Below are 25404 nucleotides of genomic sequence, written 5' to 3'. Positions count from 1 at the left end.
AATGCCAGTAACCTTTGGAAAGTTTATTTAATTAGTGGTTATGCTTTGACATTACCTCTAAGTATTTGAAGTTGTATTTAATTTACAGTCAATAGAGATATAATGCCATTACAAAAAAGCAACCAGAATGTATAATAAAGGGGTGCATGTGTTCTATATGTCTGTATTGGTCTAGGGTTCAGCATGCTGTCTCTGCTTGCCCATCCAACATCAGGGGATCCTATGTGCCCTGACTCTCTGTGCTTGCCTATTTCTCTCAGTTCCTTCATATGACTTCTGGGGGTATAGGCTTGGAATTCTCTCACAAAACTCCTCTTCTTTCACTATTTTCAGTTCATAATACATACCTCAGTTAATCAGGGAACGTTCTTCTAACTCTACCCCACCCCTCCACTGACTCATCCCCAAGATGAAACTTTGGTATTCCTACATGGTACTTTTCAGTTTATTTGTATTATTTTTAAAAAATTATTATCTCCTGAACTTTTATTTACCAAAGGGTAAAAATTGTTCAGATTTGCTCAGCATGTATCCCCAGTGCCTGGGTGCTTCTTGTAAAATAATTGCACAAGAAAACAATTGCTGAGTAACTAAGTGACAGGATTCACCAATCTCCCAAAAGACCAAAGAGGTCAATGACAATGGTATGAAGAAGAAAGATGGGGAATACTGTCACCTCAAATGTGTTATGTCCTACAATTGGGTTCTAAACTTGGCAGTAAAGGTCTAGTCAGGTCAGGTCACAAAAATAACCTATAAACACAATACCTTGTATAATTTCAAATGTCCCACAATTAAAATGGGCAACAGAATATTTGTGTTGGAACTAAACTCCAGAAGGTAGTTATCATATAGGTATTTCATCAAGTGATTCTTGAAAGGACAGTAAACTCTATAAATGACCATTTTTTCAATAAACTCTGTAAATAACCATTTTATAAAAATATAGAAATACTTGGGGAAATGGACATTGGGGAGGGTACATGCTATGATGAGTGCTGTGAAATGTGTAAACCTGGCGATTCACAGACCTGTACCCCTGGGGATAAAAATACATTATATGTTTATTAAAATTAAAAAAAAAAGACAAGTCCCCATGGAAAGAGGACCCTGCTCTAAGAACTAGCAGTCAGGTATATTTTAATGTCAATAAACATATCAGTTTATTAAAAAAAATATAGAATTACTATTCAATTAAACAGTTCTTAAACTGACCTTCTGGAAAGGCAAAAATATAACATTAAATCAAATTTCAAAAAGTGCCTTTCTATAAAGGATTGGAGTGATAATGTATAGTCAGGCACTTTACTTTCTAATCATCTTACCTCATGCATTGATAGAACCTGAAAATACTAGATGGACAGCTAATATGCCCATTAACCTGTCTCAATCAAATATCAGATGTCTTAAATGAATCTTCAGTAGGTGGTGAGTCAAAGCCAAGATATAAATTAATTTTCTTTCAGAAATGTGTAATGCTTTTTTGTAGCACAAAGAGAAAGATGTCCTTTGAAATGTCAGATATGAGAGGGAATGACTTTGGTCTTCTAGTGTAAGTATTTGAGACAAATGAATGTTATAATTATTATAGAGCCAATGTCAAGTCTGAAAATGACTTATGATTTCCCAGGGAATCACACACCGTCCCAAAGAAATTCCGTTCTTCCTGTTAATAATTCCAGACACATCAAAAATAACTTTTCCATTCCAACATCTTTACTAATATCATACTAATTTTATAGACACCAATAGATTTTTGTAAGTCAAATGCCATATCATTTATAATAGTTAATAACATGAGGACCTGTTTATTTTCAAAGGACTATATTTGCCTTTCAATTCTGTGAAAAAATGATATTTTTCCTAATAGAAAAATGAAGAATTTGTTTTGTATCATTAAAATGGTATTTTATCCCATTAATAAGGATACTAAATGTAAGTTTTTTAACACATAATAAGTAATAGCTGGAGGAATACTTTTCCTTTCCTACATCTAAATTTCACCATAACTTAACTTCCTTTAAAGATATTAGAATATAATCTTTCTGTCCTTGGTACTAGTCCAGGTGACTTTAACATAAAGTACCATAAAAATAAAAATGTTCTCACATTTGTTCAACTGTAATATCACCCTACAGGATGAATTCTGAAGTTCTAATAAGATTAGAAAAAGTAATGTGTCCTAGGAAAAGTACAGACTTTAGAGTAGTATATTTAATAATTATATACAATAGTCAATTTATTTTGAACATAAATTGATAATTTCCCAAGAAATTAAGGGAATGATGAGAGAATTCTGCCACGTAAATATGGAAGGGGGAAAGGGGGAAAGGTTGAGACAGGGCTGTGGAGGGTATTTATGGAAATGACAGTAATTCAGATTAATTGGAAGTCAAATTAATGGTATCCAAATTGTAAAGTGTGCTCAGACAGAAAAGTGATGTCTTAGAAAGGCAAGGAAGTTATTCAGAAATCAATACAATGTTATTCATTATTATAGAGGAGGGGGGATATGAAATCTTTATGAACTTGTTATGAGAATTAGAAGTTTACTTTTTTAAAAAAAACTTATCCTTAGCTACACAAAGAAATAATTTCTGCATCTGCAATGAGACTTTGCTAGAGAAACATAGGAAATCACATAATGCTGATGGCTTTTGCAGAGTCAGGGAATCTCTTCTGGTCACATTCACCCTGAATGTGATTGTTGTTGTTTCTGAAATCCAGAGATGCCCCTTAGTGTTCCTCCAACTCAGCAGCATGACTAAGATTGCAAATAGGTGAAGCAGAGAGCAGAGACGTCCATGGAAACACAGTTGCTAGACATTGAAGATGATAATTTTGAACTAGATGATAAACTGACATTTATCATCATTTAAATTATAAACAGGTAAATGTTCAGAAACTGATTCAAACTGAAGATGTAGTCCAGCATGGGGCATGAGAAAGAATCTGTACCATTCACGGAAGGGAAGACCGCAGGAGTAGAGCCGGTCATGCTGGGTGAGGGAGTGATATGTTCGGATCTGCACGTGCTGGTTTGAGAAACATCAAATGGGCATGCTCTGAAAGAGACATATCTGGTTCCATAGCTCTCCAAGGAGAGAGGGATCCTGCCCGGAGGAAGAGTGACTAGAGATCGCAGCTGCTAGTATGGGAGGGGATGAGGGTGTCTTAAGTAGAGTGCCTTGGTTGCATCCATGACAGAAACCAGGGGTCCCCAGGGAGAGAGGAAGCTGCAACCCAGACTAAAAAGTAGACAGGAAAGAGACACTGGAAGAAAAAATAGGAGAGTATGGATGTCCTGAAAGCCAAGGGAAGTCTGCACTTAAGGAAGGAAGGATAGTTCCCTAGGGTCCAATGATAGAGGTGTAATAAGGTAAGGAACTACTAACCCATTTATAGCAAAAAGTAGTTAGTTACTTTGTACAACAAATTGGCCATTCTGCTTTTGAGTTTACTCATTCTAATTTTAACTTCTGTGAGTTTCTGCATTTTTTTTTCTTTCCTCTCAAGTAAGTAATTGGGTTGGCAGACAAACATCTTAAATATTGGCAGCAGAGAATGCCTTCTGCTTGAAAGCCTCACCTTACTATTTTTTTAGCAATACTTGAGAATTAGGAAACATATTTTTGGCCTGATATGGGTTGCATAATACATTCCAAGCATGTTTTTGTTTCTTTGTTTTTGAAGAACATTTTTACGATAATGATAGTAAATGAATTATGAGTGACTGATTTGGTTGTATAGTAACTGCATGCCTGTATAAAAGTAGAAAGCAAAAAAGTGATCATATTGTGTCCCAATCAAATTCATGTTTAAAGAGCTTTAAAATAGTCTGTTGATATAAATAACAGAAAATAAACAAGTTTTAATAATACAAAGTACATGTATTGAAATTTATTTGAATTTCAGTTATATAGAAACTTAAACAACCATTATATTATTACATAATAACTTACATATTTCAAAACCAATGTGTGCCATGCAGTTTTTAGTGCGGCACAAAACCCTCAAATATTGAAAACAATCAATTCAATAATAGTAAAGTACATGTTACAAGTGAATTATAATGCAAATTTCACTATATTCCCTGATTGTACAAAATAAAATTCAATAAGTAAACTATCTCTGTCTTAATATGTGTGCTATAATGGTATTTAAGTGATTTAAGAAAACAATTGTAGGTATACCAATTAGGTTGCACACAAGAATTCTTATTTGAAATGTAATCTATAGGCTATTGGATTACGAGCAAGTCCTTGATTTGCATCAATATTCATGGAGCATGTGATTAATCTTTTTCATGTTGTTTCCATTGACTTTCTACGGAGGACTTATATAGTGCTGTTTTTAATAATTTATCTGTTATGAGTAATGTACTACATAGGCTTATGAGCAGTGCTGTTTCATTCATTCAAAAATAACTATAAATTCTCCTTCAAGGCTTTAATTTTCATACATCTTGATACATTGTCTTTACACGGTGAAACAGGAAACTAACGTGAAGGAGGAATATAATTTTCACTGGGGGGTTTCAGCCAGAATTGAATAGGCATTGTTGTTCTGTTATGTTTGCAAGAAGCATAATTCGAAGCCAACAAAGCCCTTCCTAGAAGAACATGCCAGCTTTTTAAAAAGCACAGAGTGCACTAAATAAAAGGGGTTGATAAAACACGTGTTGAAGTTTCTACTACATGTTAGTGTCCCTGTAAGCTGGTGGGTAGGTACAACGGAAAAGTCAAAATCAGTAAGTCATAAATACAGAAACATTGCTTTCAAAAAAAAAAAAAAAAGTAATGCAGGTAAGACATTATTTTCATTTATCATATATGTGATAAACACCCTATGTTTGGTCATCATTTCACACAAAACAAGCGTAAAATCTTTCTTTTTCCCGAATCGATGTAAACAGAGCCCAGACGGCCGTATCGAAGTCAAAGGGCAGCATGGAAGCTCATCACTGCATATTAAAGATGTGAAGTTGTCAGATTCAGGGAGATATGACTGTGAAGCTGCGAGTAGGATTGGAGGGCACCAAAAGAGCATGTACCTTGATATTGAATGTAAGTTATTTTCCTTTTGTATGTTTATTAAAACAACTTTGTCTGCTTTGAAAAATACGAAATTTAGTAGGATCCTCCAAATGCTTCTGTAATTCATGATTCGGGATTTGATGGATAGCTCTAGAACTAACGTGGCCATTCAAAGTCAGTTATTAGAGACATCTAGTGGATGTTATAGGACATTTCACAGTGCTGTAAATTTAATGGTTTTGATACTGCTTATTCAGAAAATTGTGATTTTCTTTTTTGGAGTGTTTAAGCCAAACACAGTATAAATTGAATTGCATTAGTTATCAGTTATTAGTTAGTATCTCCTTAGAGTTTTATCTGTTTACTTATAATATTAATGGTCCTGTGTTTCACTTGAGTAGTTATTTTGTCGAATTATTTTAATTCTCATAAGATATGAAGTAGTGTTTTTAAAATGATTGAATATATCAACATTCATATTTTATCAGAATAATGCTTGTTGTCTGTAAGTTGGAATTACGACCTGAAATTTGGAGAATATGAGGGCTGATGTAAATGCACAATCCAACTTATATCACTCAGTGGGATTTTAGAATAATTTCATATATATGTTCATAAAAGGGAAGAAATTTAATATTATTTTCAATAAATATTCAGGAGTCATCAATGTTGGAGATTCTCTGATGTTCAAGAGGACATAACTGTCATAGTGGGAGTATATAAGATACTCATCGACAAAACATTCCTATTGGAGAATTTGTAGTAAGTTAATATTGATAGAAGGTGGTGATAACTATGAAATAAGATTATTTTCTTTTTGAGAATGTCTCTAGAATGCAAATATTTCCTCAAGAACAGACACAAATAATCCATATTATTTTACATATTCATAAATGTTCCTATTAAGAAATTCATGGAAAGGCCACTTACACAATTGCAAAAAATTATGAAGGATATTAAATAATTATTTCACAAAGTACAGGTTTCATTTGCTAAAGTTAGAGAATCTCCAAGAAAGTTGTTTAATTGCCATCGTATTTCTTAAAAAAAATCAAAGAGACAAAAAAGCCATGTTATTCAGGACACACAGAGAAAGAAGTGATGCTAATAACTAATTTAGTTTTTTTCCTAATAGTGTTTTCTGCTATTTTTTCATTATTTTATACATATATGTATTTATAAGCTACATATTAATATATATAAATTTCTTTTTCAAGTCATCAGCACTTGTAACAAATTAGAACTATTTCTCAAACTTTCAACACGTTTGTTTAGATTTTGTAATTCAAAATATGTATGTGAATCCAAAATTTACTTTATTATTTTTTTCTTTTTCTTTAATGTGAATCTACATGAGCAAAAATTTAAGGGTGCCGAAACATGATTTATATTAGAGCTGTCCAGCCTGTTTGGAGGGCAAGTTCATAGACTACTCCCAATCTCTTCTCACTGTGCTAAAAAAGTGGTAGGAATCATAGTCTCTTAATAAAACTTAATTTAGGTTTTTTTTTTCCTTTGCATTTTGTAAATATTTAAAAGCTTATTTGACATATCATAGGATTATTACTAAATCACTGCTGTAAGTACTCAGAAAAGTGGAGCTCAGGAGAAATGAGCACTGTCGATGTTTCCAAAACACAATGAGGCTGACTGTGTCATATAGGCAACATCGGGTAGCTATACCAGTGCTAGGATTGATGCTAATTAGTTTTGTGACCTGCATCCCTGGGACGTCAGTTTCCATATACGTAAATTAAGAGGGTTGAAGGAAGAAATTCTTGGGGTTTCATCATACCTAACCATTTAAAAATGCATAGCCACATCCTTCAAAGGTGTCCTAGAACTTCTGAATTGCCCTCCATGCATGCCTACCTAAGTTTTAATTATGAAATTAATAAAAAGTTAAATTAAGATCTATAATTTCTGTGTCTGTGTTTTTAAACCTCATTGAAAAGAATTTTAAAAAGCCATACTAGACCAAACTTAGGATCTTTTCATTGAGCTGTTTAAGATTTAGAATCAGTACTGAGTGACTGTGGACACAAAATAAATAAAACAGAGCTCATGCTTTATTAGAACATTGGGATTGACAGAGATTTAAATCAAACCTCAACTTGAATTCAAATTTTGAAGTGATGGATGGAGAAAAATATCAAGATAATGTGAAATGCTGATATAAAATTATGTGAGATTTGTAGTTGTTAGTGTTTTCAACTAGATAGAAAATAATGGGGTAAACACATGATTGTATATATCAGTACAGAGTGCATGTTCTTGTGATCTTTTAATAAAATAAATACTTTAATACAAAAAAAAGTACTTAGGGCACTCTGTTTTTCAAGGACTGATACCACAAGGTACAAGTTGCTTTTGATCACAGAGGTATTCCTCCTTTGCTGTAAAGGTTTAAACATTGGTCAGCCTGTTTAATTTTCTGAAGTAAATGTTTAGAATAAAGCTCATGAGCAAATAGTATCTCTTATTTAGGAAGGATTTTTAAAAAACTTGCTTTGCAAAAGAATGTTTTGAGAATTCTTTGACCATTCCTTGAGATTGTTGTTTCTTGTTGATTAGAAACTGGTTAGATAAAACTATTTCAAAAATCATAAAAGGTTTTTTTAACTATTAAACCATTGTTTAAGAATCATTTTTGTTTTATTTTATTGATAGCTTTTAGAGCACATGATCAATTTTTCCTTCTTTTTAAGAAATTAAATATTTAATTTTATTCTTCTTTAGTAAAAATAATTAGAACAATAAATATTCCCTGTTGACAACTTTATTGAAATATTGTTGGACCATAGTACAATGCCAATTTATGAAGGGCAAAATGTGATCAGTTTTGACATATGGGTGTGCCTGCAAATCTGTTACATCATCTAAACAAACATTTACATCACCCCCATGAATTTTCTAAAGCTCCTTTGTAATGTATGTATTCTTTTACTCTCCCTCCCAAGCAAATGTTAGTCTACTTTCTGTCACTGTAATTTAGTTGCACTTCCAGAACTTTATATACGGAATCATACATTACTTTAATTTTAATTTTTTGCTAAGCACTTTCAGTCAGCATGCGTTGATATGTTGAATATAAATCAAAAATTTATAATGTGTACTTGTCTTTGGATTGTATGGGTAAAACAGAGTTTGTTTATTCACCTGTTGATGAGCATTTGGTTATTTTCAGTTTAGGGCTATTACAAAAAACTTTTGTGTACATTTTTGAACATTGTGTGGACATAGTTTTTTTTTTTTCTAGAATAAATATGATTCTTGGAAGAGCAAAAGATTTAAATTTTGCTCAGGTCCAGCTTATCAAATTGAATTCATATGCGATGTTGTTCATGTTCCATCTAAGAAATCATCATCTAAACAAAGTCCACAAAGATTTATGTCTAGACTTTCTTTTTTATTTTATTTTATTTTTAAAGATTTTTTTTTAAAGATTGTTTTTAATTTGTTTGACAGAAAGAGCACAGGCAGTGGAAGGGACAGAGGGAGAGGTGAAGCAGATTTCCTACTGAGCGGATGCAAGACTAGATCCCAGGACCCCCAGGGATCATAACCTGAGCCTAAGGCAGATGGTTAACTAACTGAGCCACCCAAGCGCCCCCTAGGCTTTCATTTAATGTTTTGTTGACTTAGATTTTGCATTAAATCTGTGATCTGTTTTGGATTCATTTTTATGGAGTCAATACATATTATTTTTTCATACATCTATCAAAATAATTCAGCACTATTTTTGAAAAGACTTTCCTCTTTCTAACCAAGGATTTGCCAATACTGTTGATATTTACAAAATACTAGCTTTGGGTTTTGTTAATTTACATTCTTTATATATAAATCTAGTTTCTATTTGTTGGTTTCCATTTTATTTTCATTATTTCCATTCTATATATTTTGGACTTACTTTAAACTTTGGTTATAAATTCTTGAAGTGAAATATTAGGTCATTACTTTAGATATATCTTACTTTGTAATATAACCATATAAAACTCTAAACTTCCCACTAAAGAATATTTCAGCACAACCCCCAAATTATGATATGTTGTATTTTTGTTGTCATTCAAATAGATGAAAATATTTTCTAATTTTTATCGTGATTTCCTCTTTGGTCCATATTTATTTGTAAGGATTTAATCTCCAGATATTTAATGTTTTCCTAGATACTTTGCTGTTACTTATTACTAATATCATTTAGTTCTGTTTAAAAATACTCCGTTGTGTGATTTTTTTAAATTCTTTTTTATTTATTGAGATATATGTCACTGCAAATGATCTATCTCAGTGACTACACAGTGTGTTTAAGAAGCATGTGTATTCTGTAGTTATAGAATGCTGTGTTCTAGAAATATCAATTAGATAGAGGTAGGTGACAGTGTTGTTTGAATCATCTGTCTTTACTGACTTTTTTTATATAGCTGTTTTATCAGAGTGAGAGCAGAGTGAGAGGTGTTAAAACCCTCCTCCATGATTGCGAACATTTCTCTCTCACTTTAATCCTGTTGATTTTTGTGTCAGGTATCTTTAGGCTCAGTGAGGCCATGCACATGTATAGCTTGTTAAGTTGTATTCGTTTTTTGTTTTTTGTTTTTTTTTTTTTTTTTTTCTGCTAAAACCAGTGACAACAAACTTAATTGCTAGAAACAACACAACTATGTTCTCTTTTAGTTCTGGAGGTCAGCGGTTCAAAAGGATTTTCACTGGAATGAAATGTTGGTAGGGCTGTGTTCCTTTGTGTTCTTTTGTGGAGATTGTTTTCTGTCCCTTTCAGCTTCCAGAATCTGCCCACATTTTTTGGCTCTTGGTCCTCTTCCATCTTTAAAGCCAGCAAAGGCAGATGGAGTCTCTCTCACATCACCCCACTCTAATTCTGCTGCTTTTCTTACATCTTCTCTGTCTCCGACTTTTCATTACAGGAGACCCACACTGGATAATTCAGGATATTCTTCTCAACTCAACCTCTTTAACTTTATCACAGCTGCAAAGTTCTCTTTGCTGTAGAATAACATACTTACAGATTCCAGAGGTTATGATGTGACTATCTTCCGGGGGGAGGGGGGAGGGGCAGGTCATTGCTCTCTCTCCCACACATGTCTTCCTCATGAACTATTTCTTTCATTTTCTCCAGTAATCATTTACTTTAATATATTTTATCTAATATTCAGATAACTACTCATACCTCCCTATGCTTACTGTTTATACACCCTTTTTCATTTATTTACTTTCCACCTAGCTGCATTTTTATGTGAAATTAAATTGTGGCTTTTTAGGTAGCATATGACAGAGTATTGCTTCTTTATTAATTCTGTCAATCTGTAACTTAACATTAATGTTTAAAGTAGGGATCAGCAGGAAATGGGCCAGGTAATAAATATTTTAAATTTTCCTTATATGGTCTCTGTCACCTAGAAACTATCTTAAAGACTTGTGCATTTCTCTCTTACAACAATTAAAAATGTAAAAACCATTCTTAACTCTAAGCACACATGTATGAGGTCCTTGGACTATATTTTGTCCATAATTCATAGGCTAGACTATTAAACTGAATGCTGTATTTGATATGATTTCATTCAGGTATAAAATTTTGTTTTCTGCGTTTTCCCTCTGTATATTTCATGTTCTGTTTGTTTTTTCTGCATTATTTTGAATTATATGAGATATTAATGATTTATTTTAATTTGTATGTTGGCAATATACTTTTGGTATTGTTTTGCTTAAGTGATTCTCTAGGAATTTTTTTTTTCCTATTGATTTCAGAGGTATTACATCTACATTCACTGAAATCTCACCATAATTTATGATAGATTTTGTATTGAAGAGTCATACAGATTTTTTAGGAGTTGAAGAGAAACTGTTTTTAGGGGCACCTTCGTGGCTCAGTGGGTTAAAGCCTCTGCCTTCAGCTCAGGTCATGATCCCTGGGTTCTGGGATCGTGCCCCACACCCAGCTCTTTGCTCAGCAGGGAGCCTTCTTCCTCCTCTTTCTCTCTCTCTGCCTGCTTGTGATCTTTATCTGTCAAATACATAAATAAAATCTTAAAAAAAAAGAAAATATTTTAATTTACTTATCCATTTACCACTTATTTCACTCTTTCTTCACCCCTAAAGACCCAAGTTTTGTTCCACTCTCACCTAAACTCCTTGGTTTCTAATGAGAAATTCATGATAATTTGAATTGTGAATTCCTGGTATGGCACATGTCATTATTCACTAGCTGCTTTCAGGTTACTTCCTTTATCTGTATTATTCATTGTTTTGATTGGGATGGGTTAGGTGCAGTTTTCTTTGAGTTATCCTGTTTGGGGTGTACTGAGGTTCTTGAATCTGTAAATTTATATTTGTCCATATCTATTTGAGCATTTTTGGACATTATTTCTTCTTATTAGTTCTTTCTTAATCTCTTTCTCATCTCTTGGGCTTTGCTTATGCATGTTAGAACTTTTGAAATTACCTAAAAATAATCCCCAAGATACTGTTCAGTTTTATATATTTTAACTATTCACCGTTCTTTAGATTAGATAACTTCTGCAGTTTTAACTTCAAATTAACAGAACTTTTATTCCACCATCTCCTTTTTGCTCCTAAGCCCTAATCAGTGAGTTCTTTAAGATAGTATTTTTTTTCCTGAATTTCTAATGTTGTTCTGTTTTATATTTTCTGTTTCTCTACTGACTTTTTAAAATTCTTACCATTTTATGTGTTCTCTACTTTATTTCATGGAGCATGGTTAGAATAGCCACTCTAAAATCTATAAATATAAAATCTGATAGACTCAACATCTGGGTCATCTTGTAATGCATTTGTTGATTATCTTTGCAGGGGTGGAATGGGGTGGTTGGGTGATAGACATTGGGGAGGGTATGTGGTATGGTGAGTGCTGTGAATTGTGTAAGACTGATGAAGCACAGACCTGTACCCCTGAAACAAGTAATGCATTATATGTTAATTAAAAAAAAAAAAGAATTGGTCATGTTCTTCTAGCTCATTGAATGTCAAGAAATGTTGGTTTGAATCCTGGGTACTGTAAGTATTATGTTGTGCAGACTCTACAACTTTTGACAAACATCTGGAAAAAATGTATTAAGCAGATATTCCCTCCTAAATTCTGTGTTGCCTACTATAAGTGGTAACTCAAATCTCAATTAACTTCTTAAAGCCTTTGCTATACAAATTTGTGCCCGTCCCATGCATTCAAAGCTCAGGATTTAGGCTGATTTTTGTGACTTATATGAAGAATTATGGCATCTCCTTGTATGATCCCTATTTGGGATTGCCCCCTTCCTACTCATTCTGTATTGGCTTCTCCCAAGAACTCTGCATTTCTGGACAGATTTTAACTCCAGTATCACCGTGAGGCACCTCAGCTATGGCCTGCCCTCTATACAAAGTCATGAGAGAAAAAAAGAAGTGGGAAAGTAATTTTAATTATCTTCCACAATCTCATTGATTTTGTTTACAGAACCCTTAGGTAGTGACTTTTGCTATTGTTTCTGTATTTTTTATTTAGTTTGAGTCTCTGGAGCTTTTAATCATTACCAGTAGGGGAGATGGGCAATCATAAGTTTATACTGCCATTATGGAAGCAGAAATTTCTATATATTCTTCATACAACCTTAAATCATAAAAATATTTATTTTCCCTCATTTCTGGAATCAAGATACGAATGTTTTCATTTCAGTTTTTTTGGAGTTTTTAGTATATTTCTTCCTTCTACTTTTTTTTTCAAATTTCATTTTTGGCTTTTATTTTTTATAAATCATATATTTGCAAACAAAGCATTACTTCAATCAGAGATTATTTAAAATGCAAAGTCCTAAAAGGAGTTGAGTTTCTCTTTCCCTTTTCAGTATATTGATATTCTGTGCAGTCAATTTCATTTATTTCTACACAAACCTTAATTATCCTGAAAAGTGTATTAAGTTCTCCATGTGTAAATCACTTCAGATTTAAATTAAGAGACAGGATAACTTTAGCTGAGGTTTAGAATTAGATGTTCAAAGTTTTTAATAGTGTCCTTCAGCTATAGAAAGATAATTCTACTGATAAAGGCTAAATTTTAAGTAAAACAGAAGAAAATGTCTTATATTTTAAGATGAATAAACATACTTAATTGTGCATCCCATTGACATTTTCCCTTCTTCTTCTTCTTCTTTTTTTAAAAATCTCCAACTGAAAGGAGCTTCTCCTGTGGTTCTAACCTACACAGGGATGCTATATACAAGATGTTGCTTCTGGTTTTCTCCTCATGATGAATATCATTTAAATAGTCATTACAATTATTTGTAAGTCTCTAGAAGTGTACCTTCCTTTTTGATTAATCCAAATTTTTATACTATTTCTTCATATACCTTAATGAGAATTCTTTATTTTTCACAATTAAAATTACTTATGATTTCTAGGACAATACAAAATATGTTGGGAGCCTAGCCCACTTTTCCAAACTTATACTACATTTAAGAATAAATGTTAGCTTTAGCATGATAAAATTTTCCCATCCATGTGCCTGACCTCTTCTCTATGCTATAACCTCTTACAATTATGTAAGATTATTACCTCTTGGATAATATAATTTATCAAAACTGAATCATAAAAATGCTTAAAGTTGATGAAAAAGATGGTGGAAAATTCATTTATGCTAAGTTATGTAAATATGCTGGTGAGAGATGAATTTTAAATGAAAATTAACATAATTATTAATCTTAATTTCATTAATTGCTAAAGTTCAAATTTTATTCTTGTGATAGAAATAGAGGAAATGGCATAGCGGTATCATCTGTCTATAGTTAGGATTATTTTGGGGATTATTAAATGATCATTTGGAATATGTAACCATGGTCTTCATTTAAAATTTAGTCAGCCTGCTCTTCTCTTTCAATTATTTTCCTTGTAAATTAATGTAATTTTATTATGAAATTTGGAACTTTTTTTAGACTTACGATACCACCACTGTAGTAAGTCTTATTTTCCTTCATAAAAAGATTAGTGGAAACTTTGATTGGATATTGCACCAATAATAAGTATTGACGCTATCTAATAAGCTTATTTCTTGGTAATTGAAGCCTCTGTTGTTATAAGATAGGATGTTTTATTTAGCAGCTAATTTATTATACCACTGAAACTCTTAGAACATGACATGCAATGCTATGAGAAGTTATTTTTGTAAATAAATATTTACAAGTTAGAAATGTTAAAAATATTTTTATTCTGCGTCTTTAAATCAAGGACAGTATAGAGAACTGTGAAAACTACAAAATCACACAATGTCATAAGACACTGACCAAAACAGTCTTCCCTGCCTCATTCAAGCAGCTACAGTCTCTGATTTCTAAAAAAGAGTGAAAAAGAATCAAGCCATTTATAATTGATACCAACCATATTTACTACAATAGCACTAAAGTTAAGGTCTTTAGATTCAGCCCCCTTTTTTTAAAAATTCAAAACCTCTTTTATGTTTCATCTGAAACAGATTTCTTGGCTTCCTGCCAGTTCATTTTCAACATTTCAAAGGCATTACCTTCCTATTAAACATAGGTTGAACTAAAGTTCCAATTTGTAAAACAAAGGAGGTAACAGGCATATGATATGTGCTTTAATGCAATAAGCACCCATTACATGTACATTTGATTAAAATTAGTATTGTGACAATCTACTTATTGCATATTATCTGTTAATTAAACTTAATTATTTTATGTGATAAATTTAATTTAACAGTTACATGATAACGATGCATGTTAAGAAATATTGAATTTTTCATTTACATTTTTTTCTCATCCAGCTTTCTGCACCTGCTTTTGTTTCTTGTTAGACATAATAGCAATATTTATGTGCATTTTCTCCTGTGGTGTAAAAGCATTAGGAATATCAGAAAACTTTTAAGGATGTGGCAATATTAATTAATCTTATAATAGATGCACATTACTTCCATATTTACATGCCTTTCCTAGAATTGAATTTGCTTTATCCCATAATACTTTCTTCACATTTTACAGTCTCAAGATAACAGTGATTCTAGTAGCATGAGCTGCTGCATGTCCAGGATAAGGTAGATAAGATGTGAAAAGGATTTTAATATTAAAAAAAATATATCTTAGTAAATACTTTGAAATTAGAAAAATTTCCTGGTCATGGCAGACACACATTTGTATCTGTGATTGAAATCTTGGCTTACGATCCTAACTTTTATACTCACCGTAATACATTTAAGCTGTTCAAACTTTAAAGAAGAGGGTTCATTTGTAGAAATAAGTTGGTTCTGATGCTAACAACTGTTTAGGCTTTATATCCAGTACGAAAATTTCAAGGACAGTCTCTGAAAGAAACATAAAGCTATCTCTATCTGCAGAAGATAAGAATGGCATATGAAAAGAAAAAGGTGAAAAATCTTTTACTGCTCAGGTATATTTTTTTAACCCAAACTTCACATTTTCCCCTGGGAAAATTCAAAGTACCATGCTCCTCAGGTAAAGATACCATCAGTTACTCTAGTCTATCTCTGATAGATACCATTTTTTTTTTAAGATTTTATTGACTTATTTGACAGGCAGAGATCACAAGTAGGCAGAGAGGCAGGCAGAGAGAGGGGGTGAAGCAGGCTCCCCGCTGAGCAGAGAGCCCGATGTGGGGCTCTATCCCAGGACCCCGGGATCATGACCTGAGCCAAAGGGAGAGGCTTTATTTAACCCACTGAGCCACCCAGGCGCCCCAATACCATTTGATTCAAATCAAATCATTTTGTTCCAATCAGAGATTACGATGATGAAAAGTTGTTAAGGAATTTTAGGAAATATCCAACTCTTGAGAAGATAAGCCTTAGAAATGAACAAACAGATATTAGAGAAATAAAAATAGTCATATTGTGTAACTACTGGATTTATCACTGCCTCTTGGCATCTGCTTAACTGCCCAGGAATAGTGAGCTCTGCCTCTAGGTTGTCACAGCTTTCTGTCCTTCCTCCGGACTGAAGATCTTGCCCCAGAAATCCCAGTTCTCCCTAGCAAGTGAGCGTCCTAATTTGAGCTGTGATAACAAAATATCGTAGACTGAATGGCTTAAATGCAACCATTTATTTCTCACCTTTTGGCAGACTGGAAGTCCAAGATCAGGGTGCCAGTGTGGGCAGGTTATCGGTGAGAGCCTTTTTCTGGTTATGTTCTTAACATTGCCTTTCCCGGTTGCAACCACCCTGAAACACTTCTATCTCTTCCTCTTTCCTTAAGGGCATTAATCCTGTGATAGGATTCTACTCTTTTGACTTCTACAACTAATTACCTCCAAAGATCCCCACTTTCAAATCCCATCAGCTTAAAGAGTAGGCCTTCAACCTAGGAATTTGGGGTGGGGTGGGGAAGTTACACAAACATTCAGTCCAGAGCAGTGAGCTTTCCAGATTTGATGGAGATCACCTGAGAGACGGAACTAGTGCAGAACGTCACAGAGTGAAGCTTCCCACCAAGATCACATCATACCAAGACTTGACTGACTTCACTGAGTTTTATGTCTTGAAGATCCTGAAAGATACGCTAAGATCCTGTGGCCGACTGCTTACAGCCTACCTTAGTCCCTTCAGGCTGCTAGAACAAAGTGCCACAGATTGGGTGGTTTATTAACAACAGGAGTTTATTTTGCATGGTTCTGGAGGCTGGAAGTCCATGATTAGGGAGCCAGCATAGTGGGGTTCTGGTGCAGACTACAGCTTCTATTTCTGTCCCCATAGGATAGAGAGCAGAGCTCAGGAACAGTGTTCTCTCCTGACTCCCGCAGGGCACTGATCCCGTTCATCAGAGCTCCACCCTTATGATATCATCAGCTCCTCATGCCTCCCAGTGCTGTTATTTTGGGGAGCAGGGTTGCTACATGTGAATTTGGTGGGGATGAGGCACAAACATTCAGTTCATAACAGTGCTTCTCCACTTTCCTCCTTTCCCTAGGAAAGGTACCAGTAGATTTAACTTATTGGATTTTCTACTTTACACCTTCATCCGCAAATACCATGACCACCAAAAGTTACGATACTGAGTCTTGGAAAAGACCAGTCCAACAACTTGAATCCAGCCAGCCAGAATTCTGTGGCCATAAATACTTTTATTTTCCTAATTCTGTCCTTTAATTTCAGTGGAACACTAGCAAGAACATGATTTTCCCACTATTATCTATGTATTCTTGACACCACTTTTGTTTGTGATGATTTAAACTAGATAGTAGTAGTTTTCTAATATATTGGGCTTTACAAAAATAATATTTAATGTCATAGTATTAGCAGCCATCCTTAGATTTTAATGAATCTGCTGGATCTAATCCTAGGAAATTAGTCATCTAAATGATAAAAACTTAAGTTTCCTGATTTGTAAAATGGGAGAGATGGCTCAAAACTTGTTATTTTATGAATTTAGGCATGCTGAGGTTAATTATGTATTTTTATAATATTAAAATACATAATATAATAATAATAAATAATAATAATATATAATATATAATATATAATATATATTTATAATAAATAATAAATAAAATAATAATAAAATACATAATATTACATAATACATAATATTAATTATGTATTTTTTCACCCCACAGTATTTATCGGGCATGTCCTACAAACCAAACACTTTTCCATGTGTTGAGTATAGGGAATTAAACCAAGCAAGCAAAAATGATTTGATGAGCCTTACCCTCCAGCAAGGAAAACAGATACTAAACAAAACAAAGTAGCAAAATCTGTAATATGGGACAGTGAAAGGGCCAAGGAGAAGAAAATAGAGCAGTGCAGTGAGATTTATCGCAAACATTGCACATAATACATACCCCAAAACTCAGCGGCACTTGGTAGTAATTCTCCTGCTCAAGGGAGGAAGGCGTTTCCTGGTGATCGCAGAAGCATGAGAGAACAAGTCCCATACCAAAGCTGATTTTAGGTGTGTGCTCAGGTCACATCCAGAAAGTCAGGTGGATAAGCCTATCACCAATCCAGCAGGGAAATGGCCTCCTATTGGGAAGACTTCGGGAGCAAATATCTGCTGCATAAATCAAGCCATCTCGGAAGTGTCTATCTGTGAATGAAAGATCATTTTAAAATGATATTCAAGTTTATGAAAACATGTATATTTACATTTCTCTCTAAATTGCTTCAGAATTGTCATCACATACTGAATAAGAAAAGCCAACATAATTTTCACTATGTTGTTTTAAAGTTGTTAAAGAAGTAAATGGTATTTGTGTATCTTCATTTAGTGACCTTCAGAATAATTACTCAGGTTCATAATATTGTATAACATTAGAAGTAGTGTATTATTAGTGCTTTTCAAAGATGCAAAATGACTGACGGGATATACAAATACTGCAATATATCCAGGAAGCTGGAAACTACTCATATGGATCAGCTTAGGAACTATCACAAAATAACATGTAATTTAATGCAATTATAATTAAAAATGTGTCATAGAGACTATACAAATGAGCTAATAAAAAAAACACACAAAACCCTTTTAGAAATGTGATATCATCGTAGTATTTTGAAGAAGTAGAAACTAAGATCAGATAATATTGATTCTGTATGCATACAATTTCAAAAATCTATGTGACTCGTTTGCCTTACTACACTTACTCACATAGATCACTTTATTTCATATGTTTTGGGTCTTCCGAAGTACTCGCTGCTCTATTATCACTCATAAGAGAAACGATTTATGCTCCTCTGATGAAGATGAAGCCTTGATAAGAGCAATTCATTTCTTTACAATAATTATTTTTTATCACCCTTGTTATCTTAAAATGCTCCCTATGTAGCAGAATTTCAAACATTACTTGTTAGTTACAAGCAACTCAGTGATAATCCTGTTTGTTTAAGAAATCTTTGATTTATCTTGGGCTTGCCAAAAAGTCTTCTAAAGATTGTAAGAGCAATTATCAATGTAGTCAGCCCAATAATATAAAAGGTATTCTAGTTTTTGATAATTTTATTTTTTTCTGTGATTTTTCTCAGATTTCATGTGATGAATTTTTGTTCCCAGTTCTTGTGAGTTATCAATGCTAACAATTGATTTGACCATTTATCTTGCCCTAAGCAACAGTTCATATTATGATTGCTTATTTTAACTATTTTTAAAAAGTGTTATTTTAGACTTTTATCCAAGAATAAAGATTCAATATGTAAAAATTTCAGATCGTATCCTAGTAAACCAAAATGATAATTTCACCTGAATATGTACACATTTATTTTAAAATATTATTTAAATTTTTTAGATTTGCAGAATGAAATATTCTTTCCTAGAATGAATAGAAATGTTTCCACTATAACATAATATGCACAAAACCAAAGTCAATTGTTCCTGACATCTCTCTTTTTCTAACTGAGGAGAAAAAAGAAAGAAAGTGAAAGAAACACATATTTTTGATTTTCCAGAAGCTCTCTGGGAAATCCCAAAGCTATTTAGATATGTAATAGATAGCTTTAAATCTTTATTTTTCTTCTGAATTTAGAGATTTATTTTGGGAAAGCAAACCAAGAGACCTTCCCAGATTTGTTCACCTGCCTGAATTAAAATTGTAGGTGACTGAGAAACTGATTACCTATTTAATCAAATTGATAATAAAATCATTGAAAATAAACATAAAGGGAAAAAATGTTTCCTTGATCACATCTTTGTCATATAGTGGCATTTTTCATTCAGACTATGGTTTACAATGTGTTCTTGTCAATCCCAGGACCTTGAGATCATGACCTGACCCTAAGGCAGATGCTTAACCAGCTGAGCCGCCCAGGCACCCCTCAATCTTATTTTCATTTAATCTCTCCACTTCTTAAATCCAATAATATTATTATAAAACTGTTGATTATTTGTAATACAATTTTTGTACATAATAGGGGAATGGCCTATTGACACATTCATTCATTAAATTAGTATTTATTTAATGCTTACTGTATGTTATGTAGTATATTGCCCCTAGGGAAACACAAATAAAGAATGCACACATTTTAGCTCAAAAACAAAAAAAAAAAAGCTAAAGATGGAGACCCATGTCAATATTATTTTAGTAGAGTCTGTACATTTTTTTGTTTTTGTTTACTATGATGCAGTGCTCTGAAAATATATCATGCATGATTCATTTCCAATCATACTTGAATTACTTTTATTCCATTTGACTTAAAATATGTTGCTTTGTTATGTAAAAATAATTTTTTAAATGATAGCTTATCACCTCTTTAAATAAAAAGGTGTTCTAATCAAATGTACATCAAAAATATAAAATACAGGGGTGGCGCCTGGTGGCTCAGAGGGTTAAGTCTCTGCCTTTGGCTCAGGTCATGATCTCAGGGTCCTGGGATCCAGCCCCGCATCAGGCTCTCTGCTCGGCAGCGAGCCTGCTTCCCACCCTCTCTCTCTGCCTGCCTCTCTGCCTACTTGTGATCTCTCTCTGTCAAATAAATAAATAAAATCTCTAAATATATACATATAAAATACAGGGGCTCCTGGGTGGCTCAGTGGGTTAAGCCTCTGCTTTTGGCTCAGGTCATGGTCTCAGGGTCCTGGGATCGAACCCCGCATCGGGCTCTCTGTTAAGTGGCGAGCCTGTTTCTCTTTCTCTACCTGTTTCTCTGTCTGCCTGCCTCTCTGCCCACTTGTGATCTCTCTGTCTGTCAAATAAATAAATAAAATCTTAAAAAATATATATAAGATACAGGGACGCCTGGGTGGCTCAGTGGGTTAAACGTCTGCCTTCAGCTCAGGTCATGATCCCAGGGTCCTGGGATCAAGTCCTACATCTGGTTCCTTGCTCGTCAGGGAGTCTGCTTCTCCCTCTGCCAGCCACTCCCCCTGCTTGTGCTCTCTCTCTCCCCTCTGACAAGTAAATTAAATCTTAAAAAAAAAAAAAAAATATATATATATATATATATATATAATATATGCCAACATAAACGATAGTTAAGCAGAAAGAAATTGTGATCTATGTCCAATTAAATAATACTCTGGGGGTGCCTGCATGGCTCAGTCAGTTGGGCTGCTGAGTCCTGTTTTCAGTTCGGGTTATGATCTCAGAGTCATGAGATTCAACCCCACCTTGCATTCTGCACTCAGCAGGGAGTCTGCCTGAGAGTCTGTCCCTCTGCCTGTCCCCCAACTTGTTCACATTCGCACCCTCTCTACCTCAAATAAATACATCTTAAAAATAAATAATAAATAGATAAATAAAAATTTAAAAATAGTATGATTATTTGAATATTAAAAAATGTGACAATTCGATACCAATTTTTAATTAAGACATTTAAAGGAAGCTAGAAGAGTTTTACATAATTTCCCACATTTCAGCCTTTCAATTAAAAGGCAATAAATATAAAGGTAAAATAGTGATACTACATAATGTAATTGCAACTAAATTTGTTCATTACATAGCATACTTAAACACTGCTTGACAGGTCATAAGCACCATGTTAACGGTTATAATTGTTATTATATCTAAGGTTGCTATTATTATTATTGTTATTGTTATTGTTTTATGGCAACAATACTGAGGGTTTCTGGTTTTTGTTTCCATTATTGTGATCCAGACATTCCATTATGCATGTAAGAAGCAACTTTTTAGAATGCACAATCATGCACTTTTAGATATAATAGTGAAAATGTTTTAGTTTGTTTTTGAAATTTTTTAGGTCATCAGTGTTTGATAAGTTCATGAAAGGGATTAAACTTACTGCACGTAAGACTAATCACTTAAACATCAAATTGCATCACTAGATTAAAAAAATGTACCTTTAACTTGATAGAGCTTTCTTTTCAATTCTAATAGTAGTGACAAACTCCAAAATTGTTTGACATCAATAAGCACAAATTACATAAATTACAGAATGTACTACAGTTAAGACAGATTCTGAAGAAGCTAACATTATCATTATTTATAAAACAATTTTAACGCTGCTATATCCGTATGACCAATCTTTCTTCTTTTGACAACTCAGAAATTTTTACAAAAGAGATCCACTCAAGCTTTGTTTCCTAAATTTCTATGTAAAATTGTGCATAATAAAAATATAGTTCTTAAAATACTGTAGGTTTATGGAAAATTCAATTATATAGAGCAGTCATAGAGGAAAAAAATAACTATATGTAGTGAAATGCTTTTATTAGTATATTTATGTATGATTTAAGGGAGGGAAATATTAAGACAAGGAAAATAAGAATAGTGGTAGAAAGAATATTCACTGTGCTTATAATCATGCTTTTCTTATTATCAGCAATAATTCTATAACTAATATCAATCAAATTAAAGAAAAACTCAGTGTGTGCTAAGAAGTTCTATATAGGCGTTATCTTCATATGACACTTATGACTCCAGGGTCATAAAGTATGCTAAGATTTATGCATAACTTGGTTGTTCAAATTTAGTACAGAAAATGCACATCCAACACTATGGTGGGTTAATTGGCAATAAGCACACGTCTAATTTAGTATTCCACATAGCCGCTAGAATTCCCATGGTACATGGACTGAGTCCAGTTAATTGCCATAGCTGATTCTGCCTATGAGTGAACACGCAGTAGAGCTGGATCTATGAAATTATTAATTGAATTATCCTCTGAATGTGCCAAAGGATATATTAGTTTTTATTCCCTTGGTAGTTTCCCTCAGCATAAATCAAATGTGAAAATTCAATGACTGAGAAAGCGTCAAGGTATTTTAGATATTAAAAAAACATGTGCAGTTAATTCCCGGTTAATTTAAGGGGCTGGCTTCTTCACAAAATAAGCAGTAAGAATCTATGAAAGACAATGTATTACCACAGAATTAATGCTGGAGGAAAGTCCTAGATTCTGCCATACTGGGAAAATGAAACACATGTCGGTGTACCTTTCCTTCTCTATTAAATGCAGTGATGATATTCAGAATCCGTACTTACCTGGATTTTTACTCATTTATTTAACTATTATTTACTGAACATCTACTGAGTATCAAATACAAATTCAGATGCTGTACAGAACTGTGAGAAAAGCAATATTGTCCTCACTCTCATGCAATTTATGCTTTAATTTGGGAACTAGAAAGCATTAAGATGAAGTGTATCAAAAAGTGAGGAGACGGATAGGAAGCTAGTGCAAAGTGCAGACAGCAGGGAAGTAGGTTAGGGATGGTGAGTGCCTCAGGATGGAAGTTATCTCAAATAGAGACAAAGTAGACACAGAAATAGTCATGGGCCAGCTAATGCAGAACCTTATAAATCTTTATAAAAGTTTTTGATTTCAGAAGTGTGAAAAGGATCTTATAGAAAAGATTAATCAGGATAGTAATGTTATCTTAAAATAGAAGCTGGAAGGCTGGTAAGCCAGTAAGGACCAGCCTTCTAAAGTTAAGCAGGTAATGATGACGGCCTCAACCAGGGACATTATAGTGACAACTGAGAGAAGTGAATGGTATTTTTATGTACTGTGATTTATTGGTGAGGAATGAATGTCAAATGTTTAAGAATATCTTATTTATTGTGGCTCTTAAAATCTAACATTAAAGAAAAAAAAATGGAAAATGTTATACCAGAAGGTATGATGATTAGAAGAGAGGATAGTATTTCATGGCAGTATAGAAATTATTTGGAGAGTATGCAAGACAGATTTGCTATAATCCCAGTACTGTTTTAGAGGGGCAATATGTGTTGCGTCATCAATACGATTTTCAGGGACAGATTTATTTTTCATTGATTGTAAAATTTACCCTATTATGCTCTTCAATTTGATTCACAAAATGGGTAGCGTACAGTGAGTTTGTGCAGTGAGTTACCTGATTCTATTATTTATGAACCTTTGGAAATTCAGGTCAAAGATTTTTATAGTTCAGATCCCAGAGCCTGTGTGTTGTCTTTTGTTATCATTTTCAGCCAGCTCATGAACAAGCAGAATTCAGGAATCCAGGCAGGCACTCAGCAAGATGTAATACTTTACTCAGGTCACAGGTACCAACCACAAATAAACCGTGTTCAGAAAAAAGCCTTCGGAGCCTGAGAGGGAACAACAGGAGAAAGTGAAAAGCTTTCATTGAGCAAATAACCAAGGAGGAAAGTTTGGTGCCGTGTCAGGAATGCCGTGTTGAGCGCTGGCTGCACGTTCAGCCTGAAGTCTCAGCCATAAGGCAAAAAAATAAAATAAAAAAGTACATTTACCAAATAAGAGTAACTTGACCCCAAGTCTGAAGACACTCTGAAAAGTTTCTTTAATGCCTCCCCGTAGGCCTGGAACATACTTTTCCTGATCCCCATTTTGAGGAAATGACAAATTTAGATCCAGACACGCTCTGCTGTTTCTTCTTATGCTGACAACTTTAAATTAGAGATTCAGTCAAGGTCATGGGTTGAAGTGCTATTGAAATGTCCTAGCTCAGCTGCCATGTAATTAAATTTAAATAATTTCTCTTTAGACATCTTTCCGTTGGGATAGTAGCTAGGAGAACATAGTTCTTTGATTTTTAAGGTCTGTGTTCATTTTACATCCAGTTTTACATATTCTCCTTCTCACAGTCTATGCAATAATGTTTATAGTCTTGTTAATCATGTATTCATAAGTAGGAGATGCAGGAGCCTGAAAATCAGGTGCTTCCTGATATTTTCACCACCGAGGAACTCACATGATTTTCTCTCATGCATTCTTCAGTTTTAGAGATATTAACTTCTTAAAATGATATTAATAAAAAGGATTATTCTTCCTTTTCCTTATATGCGTACATATATGTATGTGATTACATGTATGTGTGTAAATTCCCAGCCAGAGGCTTTTATAAATATGAGATAATTAACATTATCCTGAAGGATTTATAATTCTTGCCAAAAGCAAATTTCATCTCTATATAATCCAATGCTTCTTTATATATAGTAAATATTATAACCCTATCTCTGTATTTTTAACTTGTCCAAGTCTCTTGTTTTCTGTGTTAGTAAACTCCTATAGGTTAAAGAAACAAGCTCAACTCTTAATTCTATAAAGAAAAACAGAATCAAAAACCCAAAGCTCAAATTAATAAACAGAAAATCGAGGTGACATAATTGCGATCTGGCAAAGTTGGGACCCGAATCCAATGGCTGCCCTGACACTATCTCTGATATATTTACAAACAGCAAGTGCAAAATTCTGTTTTCCATTGTAGTTCAGCCACTATCTGTGTGTGCGTGTGTGTGTGTGTGTGTGTGTCCAGATTCTTATAGTCAGGTTTGACGTGACAATCCATGGGAAGCAGTTAGGACTGTATTCATCATATTTTATGTGCTCAAAAAATGTTAGAGGTAAGGGGTCATGATCTTCCAGCAATTTTCTTTGAGCCCTCCCCCCACAATGTCCTAATTAGGCTCAGAGCTAATACCTTTGAGACAAGAACCTTACCCATTGCACTTCCA

At 33.6% G+C, this 25404-nt stretch overlaps 1 protein-coding gene across 3 annotated transcripts in view; it reads left to right on the top strand.

Annotated features, from left to right (window-relative positions):
• The window catches only part of NCAM2 (neural cell adhesion molecule 2), a gene marked incomplete at both ends in the record, with an annotated part of 517101 nt that overhangs the window by 376980 nt on the left and 114717 nt on the right, over window positions 1-25404 (top strand). For all 3 annotated transcript variants that reach the window (XM_080813028.1, XM_080813026.1, XM_080813027.1), the window contains one exon: window positions 4916-5066. In XM_080813028.1, coding sequence (XP_080669154.1) covers window positions 4916-5066 — 151 coding nt within the window. The remainder of the gene's footprint in view (window positions 1-4915; window positions 5067-25404) is intronic.

The sequence above is a fragment of the Martes martes genome, assembly GCF_963455335.1.
Source record: "Martes martes genome assembly, chromosome: 1".
Classification (NCBI taxonomy): domain Eukaryota; kingdom Metazoa; phylum Chordata; class Mammalia; order Carnivora; family Mustelidae; genus Martes; species Martes martes.
Note: the sequence above shows the minus strand (reverse complement) of the source record. Positions and strands in the feature narration are given on the sequence as shown.